The 22,564-nt window shown below is 40.8% G+C and overlaps 2 protein-coding genes across 2 annotated transcripts in view; one reads left to right on the top strand and one right to left on the bottom strand.

The window, feature by feature from the left end:
• SYTL5 (synaptotagmin-like 5) overlaps nt 1-4,192 on the top strand; it is a 54,705-nt gene extending 50,513 nt beyond the window's left edge. The window contains exons 15-17 of the mRNA XM_009997354.1: nt 844-979; nt 2,997-3,205; nt 4,050-4,192. Coding sequence (XP_009995656.1) covers nt 844-979; nt 2,997-3,205; nt 4,050-4,192 — 488 coding nt within the window. The remainder of the gene's footprint in view (nt 1-843; nt 980-2,996; nt 3,206-4,049) is intronic.
• Nucleotides 4,193-15,946: 11,754 nt separating this feature from the next.
• The window catches only part of SRPX (sushi-repeat containing protein, X-linked), a 62,881-nt gene continuing 56,263 nt past the window's right edge, over nt 15,947-22,564 (bottom strand). The window contains exons 8-12 of the mRNA XM_009997418.1: nt 21,746-21,867; nt 20,892-21,071; nt 20,311-20,444; nt 18,854-18,975; nt 15,947-16,494 (exon numbers count right to left, since the gene is read on the bottom strand). Of these exons, the coding sequence (XP_009995720.1) occupies nt 16,314-16,494; nt 18,854-18,975; nt 20,311-20,444; nt 20,892-21,071; nt 21,746-21,867 (739 nt within the window). The 3' untranslated portion in view covers nt 15,947-16,313. The remainder of the gene's footprint in view (nt 16,495-18,853; nt 18,976-20,310; nt 20,445-20,891; nt 21,072-21,745; nt 21,868-22,564) is intronic.

Below are 22,564 nucleotides of genomic sequence, written 5' to 3'. Positions count from 1 at the left end.
AACCATGAGTATGTTTCTCCTGCTCGTTCCTCTTCTCTTACATTGAACTTAGGGAGAGAGAAGGGAAGAGGAGTGTGCAGCCAAGTGTTGATGCATGACTAATTAAGAAACAAATTCAGACACAAGGTAATATGATCACGGGCAGCCATGTAAAAATAAATTATTTGCATCATAATTTGTGGGTTCAGCTAGTTATCTACAGTGTATAGCTGATCAAAATTATAGATCTAGTTCTTCATGCTTGATTTTCCTGATGCTTACCTATCTCCTCATTTTCACACTTTTTTCACACTGCTTTAGCTCTGTTCAGTTTTACTGTATTACTGGAATACAGTCCTGGAAAGTGTTCTTTGAATTCTTTAGTGTAAGTCATTATTTTCTTCATCAATGAACAGGGGAAAATATTTACTAACTCTTTGCATGGTAGCAGCATGAAGAACAGCATTCATCTGTGAAAGCAATAATGGGGTAGCACCTGAGCGTACGTGGATGTACCAGACATGGGCAAATCACTATCTTAGTGAAGTATTGCTTTTTAGCATTAGGATTTGATTACTATATTTAATAGACTTCTTTCTTTGGTGCTTTTGGTTTGGTTTGGGGTTTTTTTTCAGATGACATTCCCTCTGCCAGCAGTAATTCCAAGGTTTTCTCTCTTAAAAGATAATTGTTAGTTTCGCTAGCCCTAGAAAATCAGAATGTCCTCACAAGGAATACTTTAATCCCATTGCAGTAAATTATTTTTTAAAAAATCTAGCCAAGACAATTTACATTTCCAAATCAGTTTTGAAGTATACATATATAAATTCTGATGATGATGTTGCAACTCTGTTCTATGTATAGGAAAGAAGAGCTTTAAAAAGGGGAAAAAGGGAAGCTCTCACATGCCATCTGGAGGTATATTAGAAGTCCTCATCAAAGAAGCAAAGAATTTGACAGCAGTGAAATCAGGAGGCACATCTGACACTTTTGTGAAAGGGTCTGTGTTTTTTTTTCTCTCTTTTAATAACTGCACTGAAACGTATTTTGGCTGTATCTGTGTACGTGTGGGTATGGAGTGTCAGTCCTCAAAACCAACTGGCACCTTGGAGGTGCTGAAGAGAAGGATGTTGTGAAATAAGGGCATTTAACTTCCATTAGTTAAATACAATTGTATTTGAATACCACCCAGACAAGAAATAGAATTGTTTGTACATAAACATCCAGTGTGCTAATGTGTATGATGTTATAGAATATAACTTTTGGTAAAAGAAAATGCCTCCACTGAGTCAGCAGAGAGAGGCAGGTGTAATATTCATCGCTCCTGGAGGTAAGAAGTTGTAAATTAGGGCTCTCACACTGGAGATGATACTTGATCTGATGGTGACATTTACATTTTCAGGAAACTAAAATGGTACATACATTTTTTACTAAGAGGCTTAGCCAGATTACATCCTGAATAAGAAACTTGTTTTCAGGAAGATACAAGTCTGTTTGGATTCCTTGTAAAACTGCAAATAGCACCTATAAAAAGCTGACATGCTCCATCAAGATGAGATGGATGTGACCTGAAACATGCAGAAAGAGAAAATTCATTATGGGTGTGAGAAAATTCTGTTTTGATTGAAGTAAATCTGCTAAACAAGAAAAGATTTTTCTCTCTTATACTATAAATATGTTGGATTTTCTTCTAGCACTTAATTGGAAAGCTCTTTGCATGTAGTACAGTGTCAAGGAGCACATTTAAACCCGGAGGGTTTCCAGGAAGTCTGTCACTGACTTCAAATGTAGTGTCTTAACTCAAATTTTGCCTTGTTAACTGTTAATGTTTTTTGGTGGAAGATGCTTAAAAATTCTGCTCTGGTGAATTTCAGGTTTGATTTTAACAATGCATAGTTATGAAAAATTTAAGGTTTGTGTCACTTATGTTCCTGTATGCATATGGGTACATAAAGATATACATAGTATGACATACATGCACCTTTTTATTAGATAAGCAGTACTTTGTGCTGGACAGTTGAAATCCAAACTATGCAGAAAATGCTACATTTAGGATATACTGTGTTTGAATAAAATTAACATAATCCTGCATGCCTTGTTATAATGTATTTCTCATTAATATAAGCCGTGCAATTGAGATTTTTTGTTATAGTTAGGAAAAAATTATCACTTATAACATTTTTCTCTGCCAGTTTTTGCCCTCACTGCTAGCTTTCAGAATTGCTGGTTTTCAGATGTGCTCTAGGACATTTGTAATGGTTTGCGTATTGTTACTAAATGGCAACCATAGAAAACATCCTGGCTTTTATTCCTTGGTGTAGCTGAGAATTTATCTCCATCTTGTTGTGAGCTTCAAGCTATCACTGAGTTCACTCAACGTAGGAAAGAGTTTGGGCTGCTCCTCCTGTGTATTTGTTCTCCCGTGCCATCTCTCTTTTCCTGATACACGTGAAGTCATTTGCTTTTACTGAAAATAGACTGTCTGATCTCACTATGACTTGTTCCCACTTGGAGCTTGCAAGAGACTTCAGGGAGAAAGTGTTGTCAAAACCTATTTACCTTAGCAGTAGCAACGAGTGGCCAACGATTCTCCAGACTATCCTTAGTCAGTGGTGTCTGCTGTTGCTGACACGGATTATTCCATGCAGTGGAACAGTAGTGCATTTTCCTTGGATTATTGGTCTGTCATGTGTCATGGCCAAAAGCATAATCAAGTTGCCATGAAGCAGCTGAGGTTCTGCAGTGGTCTAATCTGCACTGTTAATTTGAGGCTATTTTGCCTAGTTAGCCCACAGTTAGCCCACTGCAGTTAACTAATTCCTGTTTATTCTGACATTGTAACTATGAGAACAAAAGGAGCACAAATGCAAAATACACTCTTCAGAGTGATGTTTAATTTAATAACAGTGGGGAGATGGGATCCTCATCCCAGTCAAGTCTCTACATGGTTTAAGTCTTTGTGAATATTATGTGACGACCTATCTACATATTCAATTTTCCTTTTCTGTATTTCCCAGATACCTGCTCCCAGATGACAGCAAAGCTACAAAACACAAAACGCCCATAATAAAAAAGAGTGTGAACCCCCAGTGGAATCATACCTTTGCTTTCAGTGGCTTGAGTTCAAGGGATATACATAATGTCTGCTTAGAGTTGACTGTGTGGGACAAGGAGTCACTCTCCAGTAATATTTTTTTGGGAGGTGTTCGTCTGAGCACTGGAAATGGTAAGGTTCCATCTGACTCATCATTGCTTTTCTTATTCTGCTCTCCTTCTTCCTTCCCCATGTGATTCATGTATATAAAGGGCAGAAATGTTGCTGAGTGGATGGAAAGCATATGGGAACTTAGGGAAATTTAAAAGGGAAGGCAACGTGCAACCTGTAAATGATGTAGCTCTTTCCTCTGTTGAGTGAGACACAACAATTTGGTGTCAAGTTGTACTTCTGAGCAGTCTAGAAGAACTGGGAATACTTGGAAGCATTTCTTAGCATCCTGGTGAGCAGGAGGGGATTACTTTTGTCCAGCAGTAGCCTTTCTGCTGGCGATGGTGTGATCTGGAAGAGGTGTGAATCCATTCCTCCTCAGTAAGGATAAATGCAGAGTGGGGAGGTTTAGGTACCTCTGTTCATGTGCCACAAAGGAGTATAATGACAAACTTGTGCTCTCCAGGAGCTACCTGTTTTCTGCATGTCTCCTTGTACAGGTGGTAGTGTAAAGTGCTTGTCATCTTTCTTATACACTGTTGGAGGGAACGAGGGAGGATATAATAGGGCAACGGGTACAAGTTGGAACATAGGAAGTTCCTTTTAAATATGAGGGAAAACTTCTTTGCAGTGAGGGTGACAGAGCACTGGAATAGGCTGCCCATGGAGGCTGTGGAGTCTCCATTTCTGGAGATACTCAAAATCTGCCTGGATACAGTCCTGTGTAAAGTGCTCTAGGTTATCCTAGAGCAGTGGGAGAGTTGGACTACATGATCTCTCGAGGTCCCTTCCAACTCCAGCAATTCTGTGATTAAGTAACTGCTTGCTAATATGGCAAAATGTCTCCTGCTATTTTAATTGCCAGGTGTCAGTAATGGCAAGGAGGTTGACTGGATGGACTCTCAAGGGGAAGAACAGCGTCTCTGGCAGAAGATGATTGACAGTCCAGGAGCTCCTGTGGAGGGAATACTAATGCTGAGATCCAGCATGGGAAAACGCAGACTCTGAAAGACTTTTCTGAGGAGTCCCATAGGTACTCCTGACTTCACTGGTGTTTAAGCTCTTGTCACTTTACCCGTATGGGGAAGAGTTGTGCTCTTTGCCTTGGATAGTAAGACTCTGAATGAGGTTTTAAAGCATTCTGCACTTTCACACACACATTTTTAACCCAGGTTTCTTGTATGGGTTATATTTCTCCTGAAGCCACTGAGAATTTGACCTTGTACAGAGATGGGATTGGCTTTCTCTGTCCCTTCTGGTGACTAGTGGACACTAGTGGGGTGCATGTGCAATGGGAGAGCAAATTCTCTAGTGAGTAATTTATTAAGTAATGTCTGGTTTACATATCTCCTTCTGGGTCCAAGATGGCCTAGAAGACAGCAGTGATACAGTACAAGCAGATTCAGAGTGAGTCTGTGTTGTGGTAGTTGAAAGAAAAGAAGCCATAATGTCTGAAGGATAACAATGTTTCTTCTTCGTGTTTGCTTATTGGGCTGTGCAGTGGGCAGGATGGCAGGCTTGGGACCAAGAAGCCCGCCAAACAAAGGCCAATGCCCTGTGTCTCCCACTAGAAACAAGCAGCAGGTGAGCTGGTGTACAGTGCCAGTGTTCTGGCATTCTCTGGGTTATTTTAATGCACTGTATAAATGACGGACTTGGTTGAACATAATCAAAGAGCCTCTAATGAAAATAAATTGCAACCAGTCCCTAGTTTCCAGAACTACGTAGAGTTACTGTGTTCTTCATTCAGCCAACAGCTCTAGCCAGTATCTTCCAGCTGAGCAGAGGGAATGAGTTCACATGCCTGATCTCCTCTGACCAGTCGCTGAGATGAGACACGTGCTGAGTTTGAGCTTCATTAGCTGAGACACAGATCTAATAGTGAAGTGATGTGATTAAAACACATGCTGAAATGATTTGCACAACTGTGGAATTTTCTCTGAATGGGCAGGGATCCCATTCTGATGTGCCCATGCATGTTAATTAGTCACCAGAGTAGGACTTTGTTTTCTCCTAAACATCCCACTCTGAGTTAACAGTGGATTTAATAGTAAGAGTCAGTTTTGGCCAATTCAATCATTAACCTCATTAACCATGACTGTTGTTCAACAGTGATTTTGCTATTTGTTTTCCTAAAGCAATTTTACACCTACTTTGATCGTACATCCTTTGGGGATTTACACAGGTTATATGTGAAGAAGGTGCTGGTTTGAATGGTTGTTGTGGGCTACTCCTACCATAATGAGATAGGATTGTGATTTTTTTTCAAGGACAGTACATGTCTCCTTGCAAGACTGGATAATGATGAAATTGTGTAGCATGTGATCGCTCAGCTTATAAGACTAAGGAAGATCAGTAAACTGAGTCAACAATATTTCTTCTGAATTTTCCAGAATTAGAATAGTTTCCTATTTGAACTGGTAAATTAATCTATAACTATTATTTTTTTATTATTTTATTTTGTACCCCAAATGTTTTATTTTTTGGAAGCTATGTAGTATTAGTACTAAGGAAACAAACTGGAATATATGGAAACAATTCTTACGTAAATTACTAGAAAAAAGACTACTGGGAAAAAACCCAAACTTTCAAAGACTGTATCATCAAAACACCAGTATTCAAAGATTTCTGCGAAGAATAAAGACCACAAAATCTAACTACTTGGACAGATACAGATGTTGTTCTTCACAATTCAGAAACTGCAAGAAATCTAGATTGAACAACAGAATACAAACTGATAACTAAGTAGCTACAGCTGGAAATTTTGACATCTGTAGCTGTCCTAGTGTACAATTATGTACATGTATTTGGAGTTGAATCCAAAACCTTAAAATTTAATGCCCATTCCTTTTTTCATTCTTTCCTCCCTCCCTGCTTCCCCCAAGATTTTTTTATACTGGTTGTGGTTTGAGTGGCTTGAAACTGTGGGGAAGTTTACAAGCAGGCTTTTAAAATCCTAATATTATTGGATTAAAAAAAGTTTTATTTAAAAATGGTATCTTAGTTTTAATAAAACAATTTGTTTCATTATGAATATTATTAATATTTTCTTTTTAAATTCTGGTATTACTGTAAAAAGTCACTGGAGGCAGTGCTTGCCCAGTTTTTGAGAACCACAAGTTTCAGAAATTACAAATTCATCTTTGAAAATAAACTTCCCTTAGAGAATCTCAGTTTAGAAACCAAAAGCCAGTAGTTGCTCAAGAAAACTTAATTTTCTTTCTGTATCTCTTTTTCATTTTCTTCTTCAGTTGTGTTCGAATTAGGCAGTGAAGCAAGTCTAGTCTAGTTTATGCTGGCTTTTCCTCTTATGCCACAGATGCTGTGAGCTAATACATTAGAGCACAACTATCAAGCACATATATTTTATAACCTTTTTCTTGTTGTAGTAAGAAAATATTACACTTTAAGATAATACTTTAAGTATTAGATTTATTTTTTTGTATCAGCATCCCCCAAACTGAAACTATCCTAAATTTTGCCACCTAAACTATCTCTCTGTTCAACAGAATTGGTCTGTCTTAGCTGTTTGTACTGCAAACCTGCATACATTTGGGAATAATAATATTATATTGTCATGGAGGCAGAAGCTTGATATTTTTCATTTTCTAGAACTTGATTCAAAGGGATAAAGCTTATATCTGAAGAAAACAGTTCTTCAGGGTAAAATTCCAGCTAGAGTTGTAAAGGAACACTGGGCAGTCGGATGTTTTGATTTTGTTTCCTATTGATGGTAAGACTGGGAAAAGAAAGCAAAAATACCTCCAGGTTGGACCTCAAAATGGAAACCCTTTTTTCTTGCCAGAGTGAAAAGCTTAAAATGTTTTAGAATTGAACTAAACCTTTTTTTACTTTCATATGGAGTGAAGGAGGTTTTTGCAATTTTTGAACAGTGTTTTCTCTCCTTCTAAACATTTCCCTTTTTGCTGAATCAAGTCTTGTTTTGAAAGGAAAAAGTCCATGCTTTACCACTTCAGCTTCTGTCCATTTTGTCCTGTGGTAGAATTTGTGATGAATGGACTCATCTGGAAATGTCACCCAGCTCATACACAGGCTTTAAGTTCTGCTTTTTCCTTCCAAAGTGCCAAAGCTCCAGTCTGTGCCTGTACATGAAATTATAGACCAGGCAATGAATAGACTGTAGGTTTCAACTGCAGTTCAACATATGAAAGGAACAATTTCACCTGGGAAGTAATTTTGACCAAGGTGGTGCTGTTTGCCATTGATCGGATTTGGATTAATACAGTCAAATTACCTCCTAGGTTAGCAGTGACAATTCTGCACTGGGGTAGCATGTAATAGGTATCACACTCTGCCTCAAATGAGCTTCTGAGAGATGATGAGCATCATATAAACACTAGAGCAATTTGGAACGCTTTGCTGTTCTATGATGTTGTTGACGTATTAGTAGGAAGTATTTGATTTGTGGAAAATGTCACATTTAATGATATCTCTCATATCTTTGTGCTCTTGCTTTACAAAATTATTTCTGGTTTGGAAAAAGCACAAGATGATTAACTGCAGATGTGATTTCTTGTTTCCCGGATATTTGAATTAATTTCCTATAATTGTGCATCGTCACATACTGTGTGATACCAGGCTGAACAAAAAGCCAGAAATCCAGGAATTAGGCAAAAGCTTTCCTTTTGCATGTATCTTTATAGTACTGAAGGTGCATTAATGGTTTACTCAAGGCTAATTTTTAGTAGAAAATACCCACATTTTTAACATTGATTCATAAACTCCTGCCCTGAGTAATTAGACACAGCAGAGCTGATGTTTTTGAAGCATTCATCCCCACAGATCTGAATAACTGAAGATGCCTCAGGGGAGAAGAAATCTTCCCTACAGTGTTTTTTTGAAAATGTGTTACACAATGCATTTAAATCTGAAATGTATTTTTCTAGCAAGATAACTACAGGGCTTTCATCACTATCTCTTTCTCCCTTGTGATTAGATTTCAAAGGTTTAGACCTATTGAAGAAGAATAGAAGTGCAACTTTCACTGTAAAATGTCAAATGGCAACAGTAAACACAACTTTAGACAGTATGGTTATTGCTAGTATCCATACCAAGATCTGATTCTGCCCTGCCATCAGACTTTGGCATCTTGACCAGTTATCTGGAAGTATCTCTGCCCAGTCTACCAGCTATTTGGGAACTTCAGTCTTCTACATGTTGATATTTTTCCTTGCATGTTTAGATGCCAAAAGCTGTCTAAACGAGGTTTGAAATGGCCTCCTCATCTTCACTGCCATTATGCTACATTTGAGCAAGGGTGGAAGGAAAGCTGCAAAGACTCAAAGGGGCACTACTGCAATGTTCCTGTGCTATCCCAGTGCCATTGCCCTCCTGGATTGCCTTTTAGGTGCCACAATTTGATCTTTCTTTCCCAGCTGGATGCTTTAGCAGATGGTTTAAAAGACAAGGCTTAAAGAGGTTTAAAGACAAGGCTTTAAAAGACAAGACTGGGATGCTATGTTTTGGTCATGGTGCATCAGACTGGAAGTTTATTCTTCCTTTGCCTCTTCCAATGCAGATTATGCTAACATAGCACAAAATAAGCATTTTTATGCATTATTTAAAAATTTTCTTGCCCTTTCTGGCTAGGCTCTGCAATTATTTTAGGTTGTATTCTGCAAAGCACCAACTGAAGTCTAACAGCAGAGCATCTATCGAACATCTGCTGTTGCTAATTGGTAAGGAGAGGGAACAGGAGGGTTGCATTTAGACTGGCATCATTTTAGGCTTCTCGAGGGCTCTGCATATTGTGAGGCTCCAAGCACGTAAAGTTTGCAGTTTGCCCTATAGAGTCAGGGAAGAAAAGGGCTGCTTGGTTCTCCTACACCTTTGAAAAAGAGCTGAGAGTCCTACAACTGTCTAGTGTGTGGATTTACACAAGATAGGAAGGGTCGTATCTAAATGGTTGCAAGGATCTTTCTTCCCTTCAGTTCCGCAACCCCCACCAGAGCAGTTCACCTGAACATTAAATTAACCTCCAGCCTCTGGAAGGAGGGAGCACTTAAGTGCCCCACTTATTTTTATCCATACAAGGTAACAACTGAAAATCTGCTTTGCTAACATACAGTATTGATTTTCAGCACTTTGCAACAATGACAGAAATAACCATCTCCGAGAGCTGGTCCATGCACTTTGTAAACCCCCCTTTTTTTAATAGCTATTTTTTTTAAAGTTTGTTATTTATTTATTTTTACACAGAGAAATAACGACATTTGAGAACCCTACAGAAATGGTGGTAAGAATGAGTGATGAATCCAAAATCGGGTGCAGACTTATTAACTTGCAGTAATGTCTTTCACTATCCCTCAGCAGGAGACACTGACGAGCACGACAGCAGAACCTTACCACTGTGTCCCATGACTTTCCTGCCTGGTGATTTCATGTTTGCAAATGCTGTTTATAAATGGTGGTAAGGCAGTGTTAATTATACTGTGTATATTGACACTGGCACTGAAAAGGTAATCTCTGCTTACTTTTTAGGTGTTTTTTAGGTTGCTTTTGAAACTCACATTTGCTGCAACTTGGCTCTTTATTTAGATGGGTTATTTCAACCGTTCTACCTTGTGGCAATAGCATCTATATGGCTGTGTGCTACTGCTCCTGTGTGTATATTTTTTACTATAGAACTAATTGTTGAGGTTTGCCTGAAGCCAAATGTCATTATTTGTAGCAGCAATGAGAGAATGTCACGTGTCCTTCGTTCTGCCTTTGTTCTGGTTAAAATCCGTTGCTATTTGTGTAATTATTATGCTGGACGTGAACATTAGCAGCAGTAAATGGCACTGCAGTATGTGAAGTTCTCCACTAATTTAGATAAAGCAAAATGTTTCCTGCCCAGAGCATTTTTGTACTGTGCACTGTATGTTCAGTTTTTTGTGGACAAAGGTGGCTGCTAATATATTGGCAGCTGTTGTCAAGATTACTGTCCTATCTTTTAAATTAAAAGACTGAAACGTTGCTGTGTCCTTGTCTCTCCTAAAATGCATTATCTTATTGAGGTAACGACATCAGTTACGTGATCAGTAACCCAAGAGGACTGGCATGTTGTCCAAGGCAGGACTTCATCGACAGTCTTACTCTGCTAGGTTTTTTTTTGTCTTAATATCTACACTTCGAGTGTTTTAAAGCTAAGTTTTATTTCATAAGCATTAACTCTATTTTCTTTTAAATATGCAATTCTAAGAATAAGGGAAAAGCAGTGTTCTCTTCCCCCTTGCTAGAGAATTATTTTACATGTGCCTTAACCCTGCACGTTCAGCATGTTCTCTCCTCCATCTCTGAACATCCTACCTCTTCTTACATTCAGGGTCCTGCCCACCTGAAAATCCAGGTATGTTCAAAATGCAGCTTTCTGTAACTACCAGTCTTAATGAGTTTTTTTAAACAAACAAACAAACAAACCACTCAATTTATAATTTCAGCTAAGACATGTTCACTTCAACTTACCTCTCAGAGTTGAAGGCTCTCCTGCATAAGGGAAAAGCAACTGATGCCATCTACCTAGACTTGTACAAAACATTTGACACTGTCCCTCACACTATACTTGTCTCTAAGTTGGAGAGATGTGGACTTGATGGATGAACCACTCAGTGGGTAAGGAACTAGCTGGATGGTTGCACTCAAAGAGTTGCTGCCAACAGCTTGATGTCCAAGTGGACACCAGTGATGAGTGGTGCTCCTCATGGGTCTGTATCGGAACTGGTTTTGTTCAATGTCTTTGTTGGCAACACAGACAGTGGGACCAAGTGCACACTCAGCAAGTTTGCCAATGACACCAAGATAAGTGGTAAGGTCAACACACTGTAGGGAAGAGGTGCCATCCAGAGGGACCTTGACAGGCTTGAGAGGTGGGCCTGTGCCAATCAAATGAAGTTCAACAAGGCCACATGCAAGGTGAGATCAATCCTGTAGCAAAAATACAGGTTGGTTGGAAAATGGATTTAGGACAGCCTTGAGAAGAACTTGGGAGTGTTGGTTAATGAGAAACTCCACATGAGCTGGCAATGTGTGCTTGCAGCCCAGAAAGCCAACCGTGTCCTGGGCTGCATCAAAAGAAGGATGGCCATCAGGTCAAGGGAGGTCATTCTCTGCTCTGATCTCATGAGACCCCACCTGGAGTTCTGTGTCTAGTTCTATAGTCCCCAACATAAGAAGGACATGGAGCTCTTGGAGCAAACCCGGAGGAGGGCCACAAGGATGATCAGGGGGCTGGAGCACCTCTCTTATGAAGACAGGCTGAGAGAGTTGGGGTTGTGCAGCCTGGGGAAGAGAAGACTCTAGGGACACTGTAGAACAGCCTTCCAGTATCTGAAGGGACCTACAGGAAAGTGGGGGAGGGACTTTTTACTAGGGCATGTAGTGAAAGGATGAAGGTTAACAGCTTTATGCTGGAAGAGGGGAGATTTAGGTCAGACATTAAGAAGAAATCCTTCCTTATGAGGATGGTGAGACACTTAGAGAGGTTGCCCAGAGAAGCTGGGGCCAGGTTGGATGGGGCTTTGAGCAACCTGGTCTAGTGGAAGGAGGGGTCTAGTGGAGGGGGGTCGGGGCTAGATGAGCTTTTGGGTCCCTTCTGACCTAACCATTCTATGACTCCACTATCTTCTCTTGGTTTTTCCAGTTCCTCAGTTTTTTGTGTCTTGCTGTCTCTTCCTGATTGTCTGAGAAACAAGGAGGCAAATAATGTTTCTGGGTTCAAGGCCTGTGCTTGTCTTTGCTCACTTTGCAGTAGTCTCAAAGTCAGTGCATTGGGTTCCTGCACCCACGTGAGGAGGAGACCACCTCAGCGGGCTTCACTGGTCTTTTGGTTTGGTGTGGACACAGGTACCTACCTCTTTTGCCATCACACTGCTCCTGTCTAGCTTGTCTCCATGCTGGTTCTGGCCTTTGTGGGGGTGGGAGGTCAAACACATTAACTGGGAGGCACTTGTGAGTGGGGAAGAGCCCTTCTGCCATTTCTCTGCTCCATGTACCTGTCTTTGGGCCTGTACTTACACAGTTGCTTGGCAATCTGGAAGACACCTCTCTAACTTCAGTGCAATTGTACTGCAATCTCTCCTCCCCTTCTCTTTGTGATGAGAGATGCCAAGTTCTCCTTGTAAATGTGAAGTATGGGCCAACCTAACAACTGAAATTCAGGTCTTAATTACTTCCTGGATGCATGGGTGGCAATGAGCGACATGGCAGTAACTAGATCTGCACTAGCAGGTTCTGCATGGACACAGGCTTTCCCACCTGTTTCCCTTGTGTTTCACAGAGCATGTGGCAGCTGGAGCACCCTTTGAAAGAGGCCAGAGAAATGCTTATGCTATCCACAACTGCTGAGGTCCTCACTGGCTCCTCCAGCCCAGGCAGTATCTGCCTTCCAGTATCTGCAAGTGCTTTCTCACTCTTCCCTTCCCTGAGCTGCCAGTGTCTGCCAGCCACAGACAGGGAGAGAGAAACGGGCAGCAGCTTCATGGCCAAGAGGAGCTGTGCCATCTCCTGATGGTGTGAAGCACTTTCTCCCTTTTCCCTGTGGATGTAACAGCACTGACAGAGACTGAGGTGAGTGGTTGGAAGTGATCTAGTGCTGAGATTGCCCAGCCTAAGCTTCATTATTTCACCACCTCAATTTCGAAAGTGGGTGGTGGTTGTTAAGAGTGTTCAAATGTACTTCAGGTTACTTTTTAGCCTTTGTGCTTTCATTAATTATGTTAGACAGTCTGACTCATGCTCTTGAGTAAGTACTGAGCTGTAATGAAGCTGTGTATTGTAGTAATTTGTTGCAGAGCTGCAGCTCTGAGTTGTAAGGGTCATGGTGTTTTCATTAAAACATAACACTTTCTGTCCCAGAGGGGATGGTTTGAACTTCAAGAACAGAGAGATGCAACTTGTAATGTTGCCTCTCCTCTGCAGGCACAGAGGAGGTGTGTGATGGCAGGGGTTGTTCTCATAAAATTATGTGAATTCTTGGGAAGGATCTGAGGAAAATGAGGCCATTTACAAAATTGTTTTGTGCTAACGAGAAAGTGCTGCTTCCCAGTTTTTCCCCAGTAGTTTTGTTTGAAAAAGATGTACATGACAGAAACATGAATTCTTTTCTGGTATAAAATGATTGAAGTCTTTTGGTTCATATTCAAAACTGAAAAGTAGCTCTGCATTGATGTAAGAACCTCCAGCCCATGGCTGTATCCACACTTGTGATCTGTCACATCTCCTGCAACGAATGGCCTGGAGGTGGGAGTAAAAAGGACAAGACTCAGGGCAGGCCTTGCTTCTTGGAAACAATCTTTAATCCTCCCAACTAAAATTCATGTTTGAAACAGGATTTGCATTTTGACAACAGTGGCAGGATTAGAGCTATGGTGGTACAACAAGGGCTCTACCCTGCATGTTTTTGAGGGAGCTGGATTTTCTGTTAAAATTTAAAAAAAAATTTAAAATGCACTAGTGTAGATACTGCCCGTTGTTAACACAGTGTTGTTTTTCTGGGACCGAAAGTCTGCAGGATGAATACTGGAATATATTTGAATATTTGGAGTTTATTTGAATAAATAAATGCCAGGCTAAAGCCAGAAATACTCTTATTCAAACACTCCTTTCCCAAAAGGCTAATCTGCCACATCCCTGCATACTGTACACGCAGGCTGATTTGACTCCAAGAGAGATGGCACATGATGTTTTTCACTGTTTTGTTCCTCCCCACAAAAATGTGCAACAGAAAATGCCAGAAACCTTATATTACTAATCAAAACCAGATTTCCTTAATCACAAGATTTTAATAGATGTTCTGAGTAGAACTATAACTAGTAATCCAATCACTCATGCACCCTCTTTCACTTAATTCAATTTCCTGTAACAGCCTAGTTAGTGATTGCAATCACTTTTCCTGATTGTAGCAATTGTAAAGCCCCACTCCTGTTCAGCCAGTCATGAAAGATGGCTGGATGCACTGATTCTGTTCCTAAATCAAAACGGAGCAGCTGCAGATTGGCATTGCAGCAATACAGTGGCAAAATCAGACCCAGTAAATTTAAATTTAAAATAACTGGAAATCAGTTGTGGTTTTTGAATGAGGAAAGTGAGGGCGGAAAAAAACCCCAGCTGTCCACCTGTGCATTCATGCTATAAGCACATGCACGTTGAAGCACCTAAGCCAGAGAACTGTATCCAAGGCAGTTTGTGTATGGATGTGTTCTCAGGCTGGCTCTGTTCCACTCGTGACACTTAAGGCATAAAGCAAGTTGGTGTGTGCAGCCATCTCTTCTTTTCTTAACCAGCAGTTTTGGGCAGGCAGCAGAGGAAAGGCAAGTTAGGATTCAGCTGTGTCCATCAGTATGCTGGCTCTTATCCTCCCTGCTCCTCCGCAGTGGGTCCAGGACTTACTTTTTTGGTTTGGCCATGTCTGGAACAAAAATGTTCTGTCACCAATCCTGTCCTTGCATCTTATTCCTAGTTGAAGAGGTCAGTCAGGGCTTCCTTGCTCTCCAGTTGCTCATCCTTGCAGACTTGGCGCCACCACTTGCAGAGTTCACAGTGTATCCAGATCTTGCTTTTGGCAGCAGCACAGCAGTCATCACCAGGGCTGTGCCATGCTTTTGTGCCTACTCTTGGGTGTTTAGTATAAGCCTTGTAATACTCCCAGAAGTAGACCATCCCATCCAGAAGATACCCTTCCACCACATCCCCCACCCCTTGGTGCTGTCACACTTCAGTCCACAAAGTAGCTTTTACCTTTTACAAGCTAGTGTCAGGGCTGACTTCCTTCTCTTCATTCATTCCCTCATTAATTCACTTGCAGGACCAACCGCCTTAGGAGATTTGCTCATTTCAGAGGGTGCAAAGAGACTCAATTCTTTGGTAAGGCTTGCTTGCAGGATACTGATAAACTGTTTTTCTGCTGACACCAGAGTGTAAAATTAAAGAATCTACCTTTTAGTCAAAGACAAACAAGCATTTGACTGTAAAAATAGGGCTGTGCTCTGAGTGGCAACAATAAACAGCAGACACTGGAGTGCTGCTTTTCAGGCATGTCAAATTATGTATCAGCTCCTGTAAGCAGGTGACCAGAGCTATAACCCAGTTTTCACTCCTTCTATGCTTACTTTCTTCATGCATGACTTAAATTCCTTGCAGCAGATTGGCAAGATTGTGGGCTAGAATAAAACAGTAAAAACATTTTTCCTTTTTTTTTATTCCCTTCTAACAGTTTTTACTGTGCAAAGAACTTTTTTGTTAATTTGTAAGAGATGACTTGCAAACCAGTATTTTCGCAGCTCTGGAAATGACAAATCCTTTACAAAGTTTCCCTGGGGGTAATGCTTCCCTGCCACTAAACCAATAGCCTGGTCTGTCTCCATGATAAAGAGGGGAAAGAAATCTGTTACTCCAAATCTGTTGGACATGAAAACCCAGGAGCATACCAAGTAAGAGCATTTTTTTTTCTATCAAGCATTCCAATATGTGGCTTTTAGTAACTACTGCCATTTACCACACTGCTTGCTGGTCCTACATCATATTCCTTCTGGCAATGGCTTCCATACTTCTATCAGCTATTTTCTCCTTGCTGCTGCTGAAAACAGGTATTTGTGTTGCCTTTGTGTCTGTGATCGTATTATTAGTGGAACTGCAAGACACTTCTGGGTTGCTAGAGCACTTTAATGTCTGTTATAATGGTTTGCAGAGAGGTATTTTGGTCCAACTTTCAAATTCATCTTAACAACTTTTAACTCCAAGAGGAATTTTAGACAACTATATGTTTGCAAAACAATATTTTATTAATAAAAAGACTTATAAACAGTAAGAAAGAACCCAAATTTTACACTGAATGAAAAAATCCAAAATAAACTCCCAGAGACATGCCTCACTTCTTCACTGTCTGTACAAGAAATTCCCTTGGATAGTAATCCTACGTACACTTTTCTCTAAAGATGGCTGGAAGTACAAAAAAGCATCATGCATACTTCTATGCAGAGTAGCTACACAGTCAGACATACTTAACAGTACACACAAAAAAATCTGTACATCAGTGATTAAAAAAAGCCATGCTTTGTGTAGCACCAAGGGGAGAATTACATGGATTAAAAAAAAAAAAATCACTGACAACCACAAGCCCTGCAATCCTGAATTAGGGACATGACTGGCCAATTTCTGCTTGTAGTTTCATCTCTTCTTTTCTCAAGGGAAAATTGTCAATAAGTGCAAAGAGCTCAGCTGGTGTTGCTGGGAAAGGATAGCGTTCCTTGTCCATTCCATGCTTGTCCATCACCACGATGTTGAAATTGTAATGGGGGATCCTCAGCAGCAGCCTGCAAAGTAAGGAACTCATTAAAGCCTGCCATTTACTGCCTGAGCTCTGCAAACTAATAAATGGCAGCATCAGGCTGCTGGGTCTAAGCAGAGGGAGGTGGGACTGGTCAGAGGGGACCAGGGTCTGCTTTGTTGCAGCTGGAAGAAAAAGGAGTCAGAGAGACAGCGTGTCTGCCTGTGATGCAGGCTGCACATCTCCCTTAGGGAAGGGCCAAGGTAACCACATTCAGCTCTGTTTTCTTCTCAGACCTTTGGCTGTCAGTATAGCACATACCATTACCTACTGCTGTCACATGAGGAAAAAAAATGTAAGAGAAAAAAAGTACTGTATGTATTGCCTAAAGAACACCATTGCAATGGAGCTGGCTGCCACATGGTGTAAAACCACCAGAAGGAAAAAGGAGGACATGAATCAGTGGAGCCAGTTTTCATCACTTCCTAATAATAACCTAATCAATAATAAAATAATAACCATCAACCTGGTGGTAACTCCAGCTTAGGAGAACAAAACCCACTGCTCATCATGGCAGAGCTCTTCCCTTCCAAGCGGTAAAAGGCATCACTTGAGTGTCTCTGGAGGCGTGAGAGTAACAAAATTATATACACCCTTGGTGCTCTTTTAATCTTTTGTTTGAGGGAGGAGTGAACGAGGTCTTTAGACATGCAGAAAGTCAAGATCATTGGTGTGGGGAAGATAAATTCAGGCAGCCATGGCAGAATAGTGTCAGGACAGGAAAGCTGCTATAAAGAAGGGGGTTTGTGAATGATTTCAATAAGCTGTGAAGCATCAAAATAGACCCTACTCAGTCTTCTAGCAAGTTTGAGTGCTCTAGGTGTCTTCTTGTTGCAATTAAAGAACTTTTCTATTGAATTCAAACTAAAATAAAGTTTGAAGCCAAGCTATGGTGACAGGATACTACATTCCTCTTGTGCCTCCTCTCACCTAAGAAAAATGCTTACCTTTCACAAATCCAAATGCTGCCCTTCTGAGGTTTCCAAATTTTAACCAGGGTACCTGTGCTCATTAGTTTACTGAGTGCCAATTCTGAACAGCATCTTTATGCTTAAGGGTGCATTTCATTTTGATTTAAGCACCTTACAGAACTGGAATGCCATAGATTACATACTGCAGTAACAACAGAATAAAAAAAAAATCATAGGGAAAATGAATTTTCACTGAGTGCAGGGCAGGTTACACTATAGCAGTTTCCAAAACACAGCTCATTAAAGGTTGCAGAGGGGAGGGAATGAGGTGCTACCAGAGCTTATTCTTTTCTGCAGAGCCATAAGAAAATAATTTCAATTTAGCAAAAGTACTTTTGCTTTTTTGAATAAAATATAAGCTCTTTGTGCTTTTTACTTTATAGAGAACACGTTTTTATTTTTTGCAATCCAAAAAACCCTCTCTGACTTGTCAGCATTTTTTATTGTCCCAAATTAAAAGTTGTTCCACTTCCACAGGCATATCACGAAAGATGTTGCCTAAAATGCTTCTAGACTTTTCCCTAAGTAACTACTACTTGCTCTGCCAACCAGGCCTTCACTTTTGGCTCTTGCAGGTTTCCTGTTGCGAGGAAATGCTGGCGCTTGAGGTCTCCTCTTCTAGTTAAAACCAACCCCCTGCCAGTCTAAAACCAACTCAAAAAAACCCAACTCAACAGCAAAAGTGCTGAATGCTGTAGTCAGCCTGGGCAGGCTGAGGTAATTTCTCCTTTGAAATATTGCCCATATCATTTCTACATGTGGGACTTCAAAGAGCAACCACTGCTTCCCCTGCTGGCCTGGCCACAGCCACCAGCAGTGCTGCAGAGATGAGCTGTCACTGCTGCTGGGGCTGCACTGGCAGCTGCTTCAAGGCTGTCCTTGCAGAGGGACTCTGGCCTGTCATGACTGCATCACACCAACTCCAACAGAAATACAGACACACTTTAAGTGTTTTCAGGGGCAGCACATCAAAATATAGACCTATAATGGGATCAAAGAGACACACAGGGAGTTCACATTAACTCAGAAATTCACTCAGTTTAAGCAAAGGGTCAAGGAAGATGTGGCACTTGAAAGAGTGGCATAGACTTCAGCTTGTTTCACATTTAAATGGGCTATGACCCAATTAAATGTGAAACAAACTGAAGTCAATGCTCTTAACTTCCTGAATACCAAATGCTCATTAATTTTCAGTAGCTCTTGCACAAACGGAGCGTAATTTAATCCTAAAACTTACTCGTCAACATCTACCTTTCACTGTCAAGTTATGTATGTTCAAGTAGAATATGGAGAGTAAGATGCAGGGTATCAAAAGCAATAAATGCATCAAATATGCTAAGGTGCAAACACAACAGTAGGAAGAGCTTATTTTACCTGAGTTGTAGGGCAAGTGACGGGGGCAGCAGCTTTACACCTATTCTTCCTATCTGTGCTGGGAAGATGCCAACCAATTCAACTACAGTAACATGTCGGAGGTCAAAACCACACTGTGCTGGCTGGAAGGGTTAAAAGAATAAAGAAGTGGGTCAGTTATCAGTGAGAGCACAGGGGGTTGTTTTGAGTGTGCAACAAGTGTTCATGAAGAGTCTGGTTGTTTTGTGTTAGTGAGATGGCTTAAACTGAAATAACAGCACACTTGGAAAAGTCTCGAACTGTCACTGTGAAGAACCAAGAGCCTCATGACTCCAGGGGATGTTAAACGACGGATTCTTACCTGCCCTAAGAAAAACAACACATAGAAACCAACGAAGAGAAATATAAACTTGTTTTTGTAATGACATGAAAAGACACCAGGGCGTGAAGCACTGTGCCACTCATCTAATTTGGCAATCAAAACAAGGTATATGACATGGAAGGCAACTGCAGAAAGTTTTCTTTCGTCCCAACTTGTTTGAGGACTGTCAAACAGTGGGAGAAGTACAATAGCCATTAGATTTGGTACTTTAAACTACTTCATTTTGATCAATATATTGAATTTTCTTGCCAAGTTAATCTAATGGGGGAAAGAAAACTTTACTTTTTTTTTAAAATACAACTGAAATTAAGCCAGCAGTTAAAAACATAATCATATTTGTATCCCACTGACTATTTATACTGAATTTTGTTACAGTTGTGAGAAAAGAAACAAGATAGAAGCATTTGCTGCTGTAAAAGAATACAGGACTGGCACCTTTCCCTGAGGACACAGACACATTTCTGAGATAAATCCCAAAGTCTATCAGGAACGCAACAAGGGCATCACATTCACAACACATAAGAATGACAATTACTGGAGTTTTTTGGTTTTAGCTGTTTGTTGGTTGTTTTTTTTTAACAAAATACCCTAGTTCTATCTCCAGCACTCTAGATTATTTCTGTGCTGAGTCTCCAGTCCCTTGTTTGGTGGTGCACTCGTTACTTCTGAAGCTATTTGCACTTCCTTGCACTTTAGTTACAAAGTCAGTAAGCCTGGTTTGCATGAACTGCAACCACTAAAGTGCTGGATGGTTTGAGGTTTTTTTCAGCTTCTTTAGGAGCTGAGTTAGGGAATGATTAATACTAAATTAATTTTGAGAGGACGAATCAGAACTGCCTGGGATTCAGTGACTGGTAAATTAAGAGGCAGCACAATCCAGAATGGAGCTGAATTAGAGACCGGGGAGATGTTTCAACTCAACCTCATGCAAAAAGGATTAATCCAGAACCACTACTGCTTTAGCCAGATACTCTGTGGCTGCAATATAACAGCTGAAGTTTGGGGATTTATATCAAACAGTGGAGCTTGACCTCTTGTGCCTGTCTTTAAAGAAAGAAAATAGTTGCACCCCACCTGCACAAAATGTGTTTTTTACCTGCAGCATTCCCAGCTGCATCCTGTAGAAAAAGTTGGCTGCAGTAGGAGTTGAAATAATTAGCAGTCTCCGCTTCTCATAAAATTGATCCAGAAGTGCAGCTGCAGTCCTCACATTCACATTAATATTCATGGCTAGAATTACATTTAAAACAAAAGTTATAGAGGATACTGTAAACAGATCCATTGCTAAAAGCTCAAACTGTCAGCAGAAGCACAAGAACAAGGAGTAAAGAAGATAAGTGTGAAATATTGGCCTCACTGAAGCCAACAATTTTATCATAGTTGTTCTGGCTTGCAAAATGGACTGACTCCAGAATGAGTTTTGTAGAGCCCTTTGAGCTAAAACACACCATCAGTTCTGAGGTATCATCATCATCCTAGGAAAGAACAAACGAAGGTGGCAAAGGCTTCAGCTGTAACTGCAAGTTGGCAGAGGAGACAAAGATGTTAAGTTTCTTACCTCTAGGGCATTAAAGTTTGCAGCTGTATTCCACCCCTCACCCATTTCCAAAATTCTCATGGTCATGACAAACATTGCTCTGGCAGCCATTCTGCTAAAGTGGTGAAATACTCACTTACGTGCACAGGTTGGCTCCACTCCTGACCACCCCAAATTGTACTGGCACACTCTAGCTGGGCTTCCTTGCAGCTCATAGCCACCAGTGCAGGAGAACTCACATGTAGCACCATAGTTATTTCCATCACCTGAACACTTGATGTAGCCATTATCTGGGGCATTTAACTTCACGCAGCGCCTGACTTTAGGAATAAGGGGAAAAAAAAACAACAAAAAAGAGACAAGGCATAAATGACACTGTTACTAGGGTAGCACAGCCAGTGGAATACCAATATAGAGGACTTTTTTCTGTTTGCTTTCTTTATTATTAGAACCATGAACTTAACAACCCCAAATGAATAAACAAAAAAACTCCTCATACGTAAACTAAGGTGTATGTATGTGATTGTTGTGTCATGGTGCAAAAGGTCATAGAGCACAAAGACAGCTGAAGCTGAGACCTACAGGTTTCATCTCTGTATACTCAATTCCAGATTTCAAGGTCTGGACTGATGAAAGGGCAGCCCTGCTTGACAGATCTGAGTAACAGCTGAAAAAACACCCTTTGCATACTTGTTTCAGCGGCTCACAAGGTAAGTATCAGGGAGAAGCCAGCAGGAGGGAAGGAGTGTGGAGCTGGAGGCAGGAACAATCAATGAAGCTCTTTTCTGATGTGTGGAGTGCCAGCCACCCACCCTGCTGCAGGTCTGGACCCCAGGGCCTTGAGAGAGATGGCATTCTCCCTTTTAGCATCAGTATTCAGTCTTTATACTCGTAAATATGCAAGCAAATATAGAAATAAGGGCATTTCTCAAATTGCCCGCTAAGCCTGATGAAAATCAGTGACTGTATTTAAAAGGTAAAACATCATTCTTACCTCTGACTTTAACAAGAAACTTGCAAGTGCCTTTGTTTTCAGCTCTGTCATACACAGTATATTGTATTTTGTGATCTCCTTCTGGAAAATGTGACCCTGGTGGCAGGCCTTTCAAAATAACACTGAAAAAAGAGAAAAACCAGGACAGACGTTCATAAATTCACTACTATTTTCCTACTGACAATGCTGTAAAAGCCTGAAGAGTGATGTTTGTGGCATGCTAAGATTGTCTGACTTCAGACTGAGAGTAAGCAAAGGAAGAAGATGGGTAGCAACGACCAGTGACTGATACCAACTCCCCCCTCCCTGGAGTCAGACAATGAGTCTCACCCTGCTGAGATAAGAGAGGCAGAGCTGGCAGGGCCTGCTCACTTGCTATAAGACAATTCATAGTGTTGCTGCCAATTGTCACATTATGCTCAAAAGAACTTGAGCTTCCTTTACCTTACATAAGGAAAAATCAAGATTGAGCCTCTCTCATCTCACATTGTGAATAATCCACTGTAAGGGTCCCTTCCTAAGTCAGAGCCAGCAGAGTGTAAGAAAAGTTCCAGCCTCTTAAAATGGGGATGCACCCTCTGTACTGCTTGTACAATCGTCTCTTGTGACTTTTCATATGTACAGTAATGGAATTGAAAGTGAAACTTATTGTCACAGCAGAAGGGTTTGGTGGTCCACAGCAACTTTTTCATCTGGAACTCGTTCCTAACCTGCAAAAGTGTCAGGAGAATTCAGAGGTGTTAAATGTCTCCTCAGTATAGGATGATAACAGTGAGGCTGAGCAGTGCTCCACGTAACAGAAAAGCTTACCTACCTACA

Source organism: Chaetura pelagica, unplaced genomic scaffold, assembly GCF_000747805.2.
Source record: "Chaetura pelagica isolate M959 unplaced genomic scaffold, ChaPel_1.0 scaffold750, whole genome shotgun sequence".
NCBI lineage: Eukaryota > Metazoa > Chordata > Aves > Apodiformes > Apodidae > Chaetura > Chaetura pelagica.
Note: the sequence above shows the minus strand (reverse complement) of the source record. Positions and strands in the feature narration are given on the sequence as shown.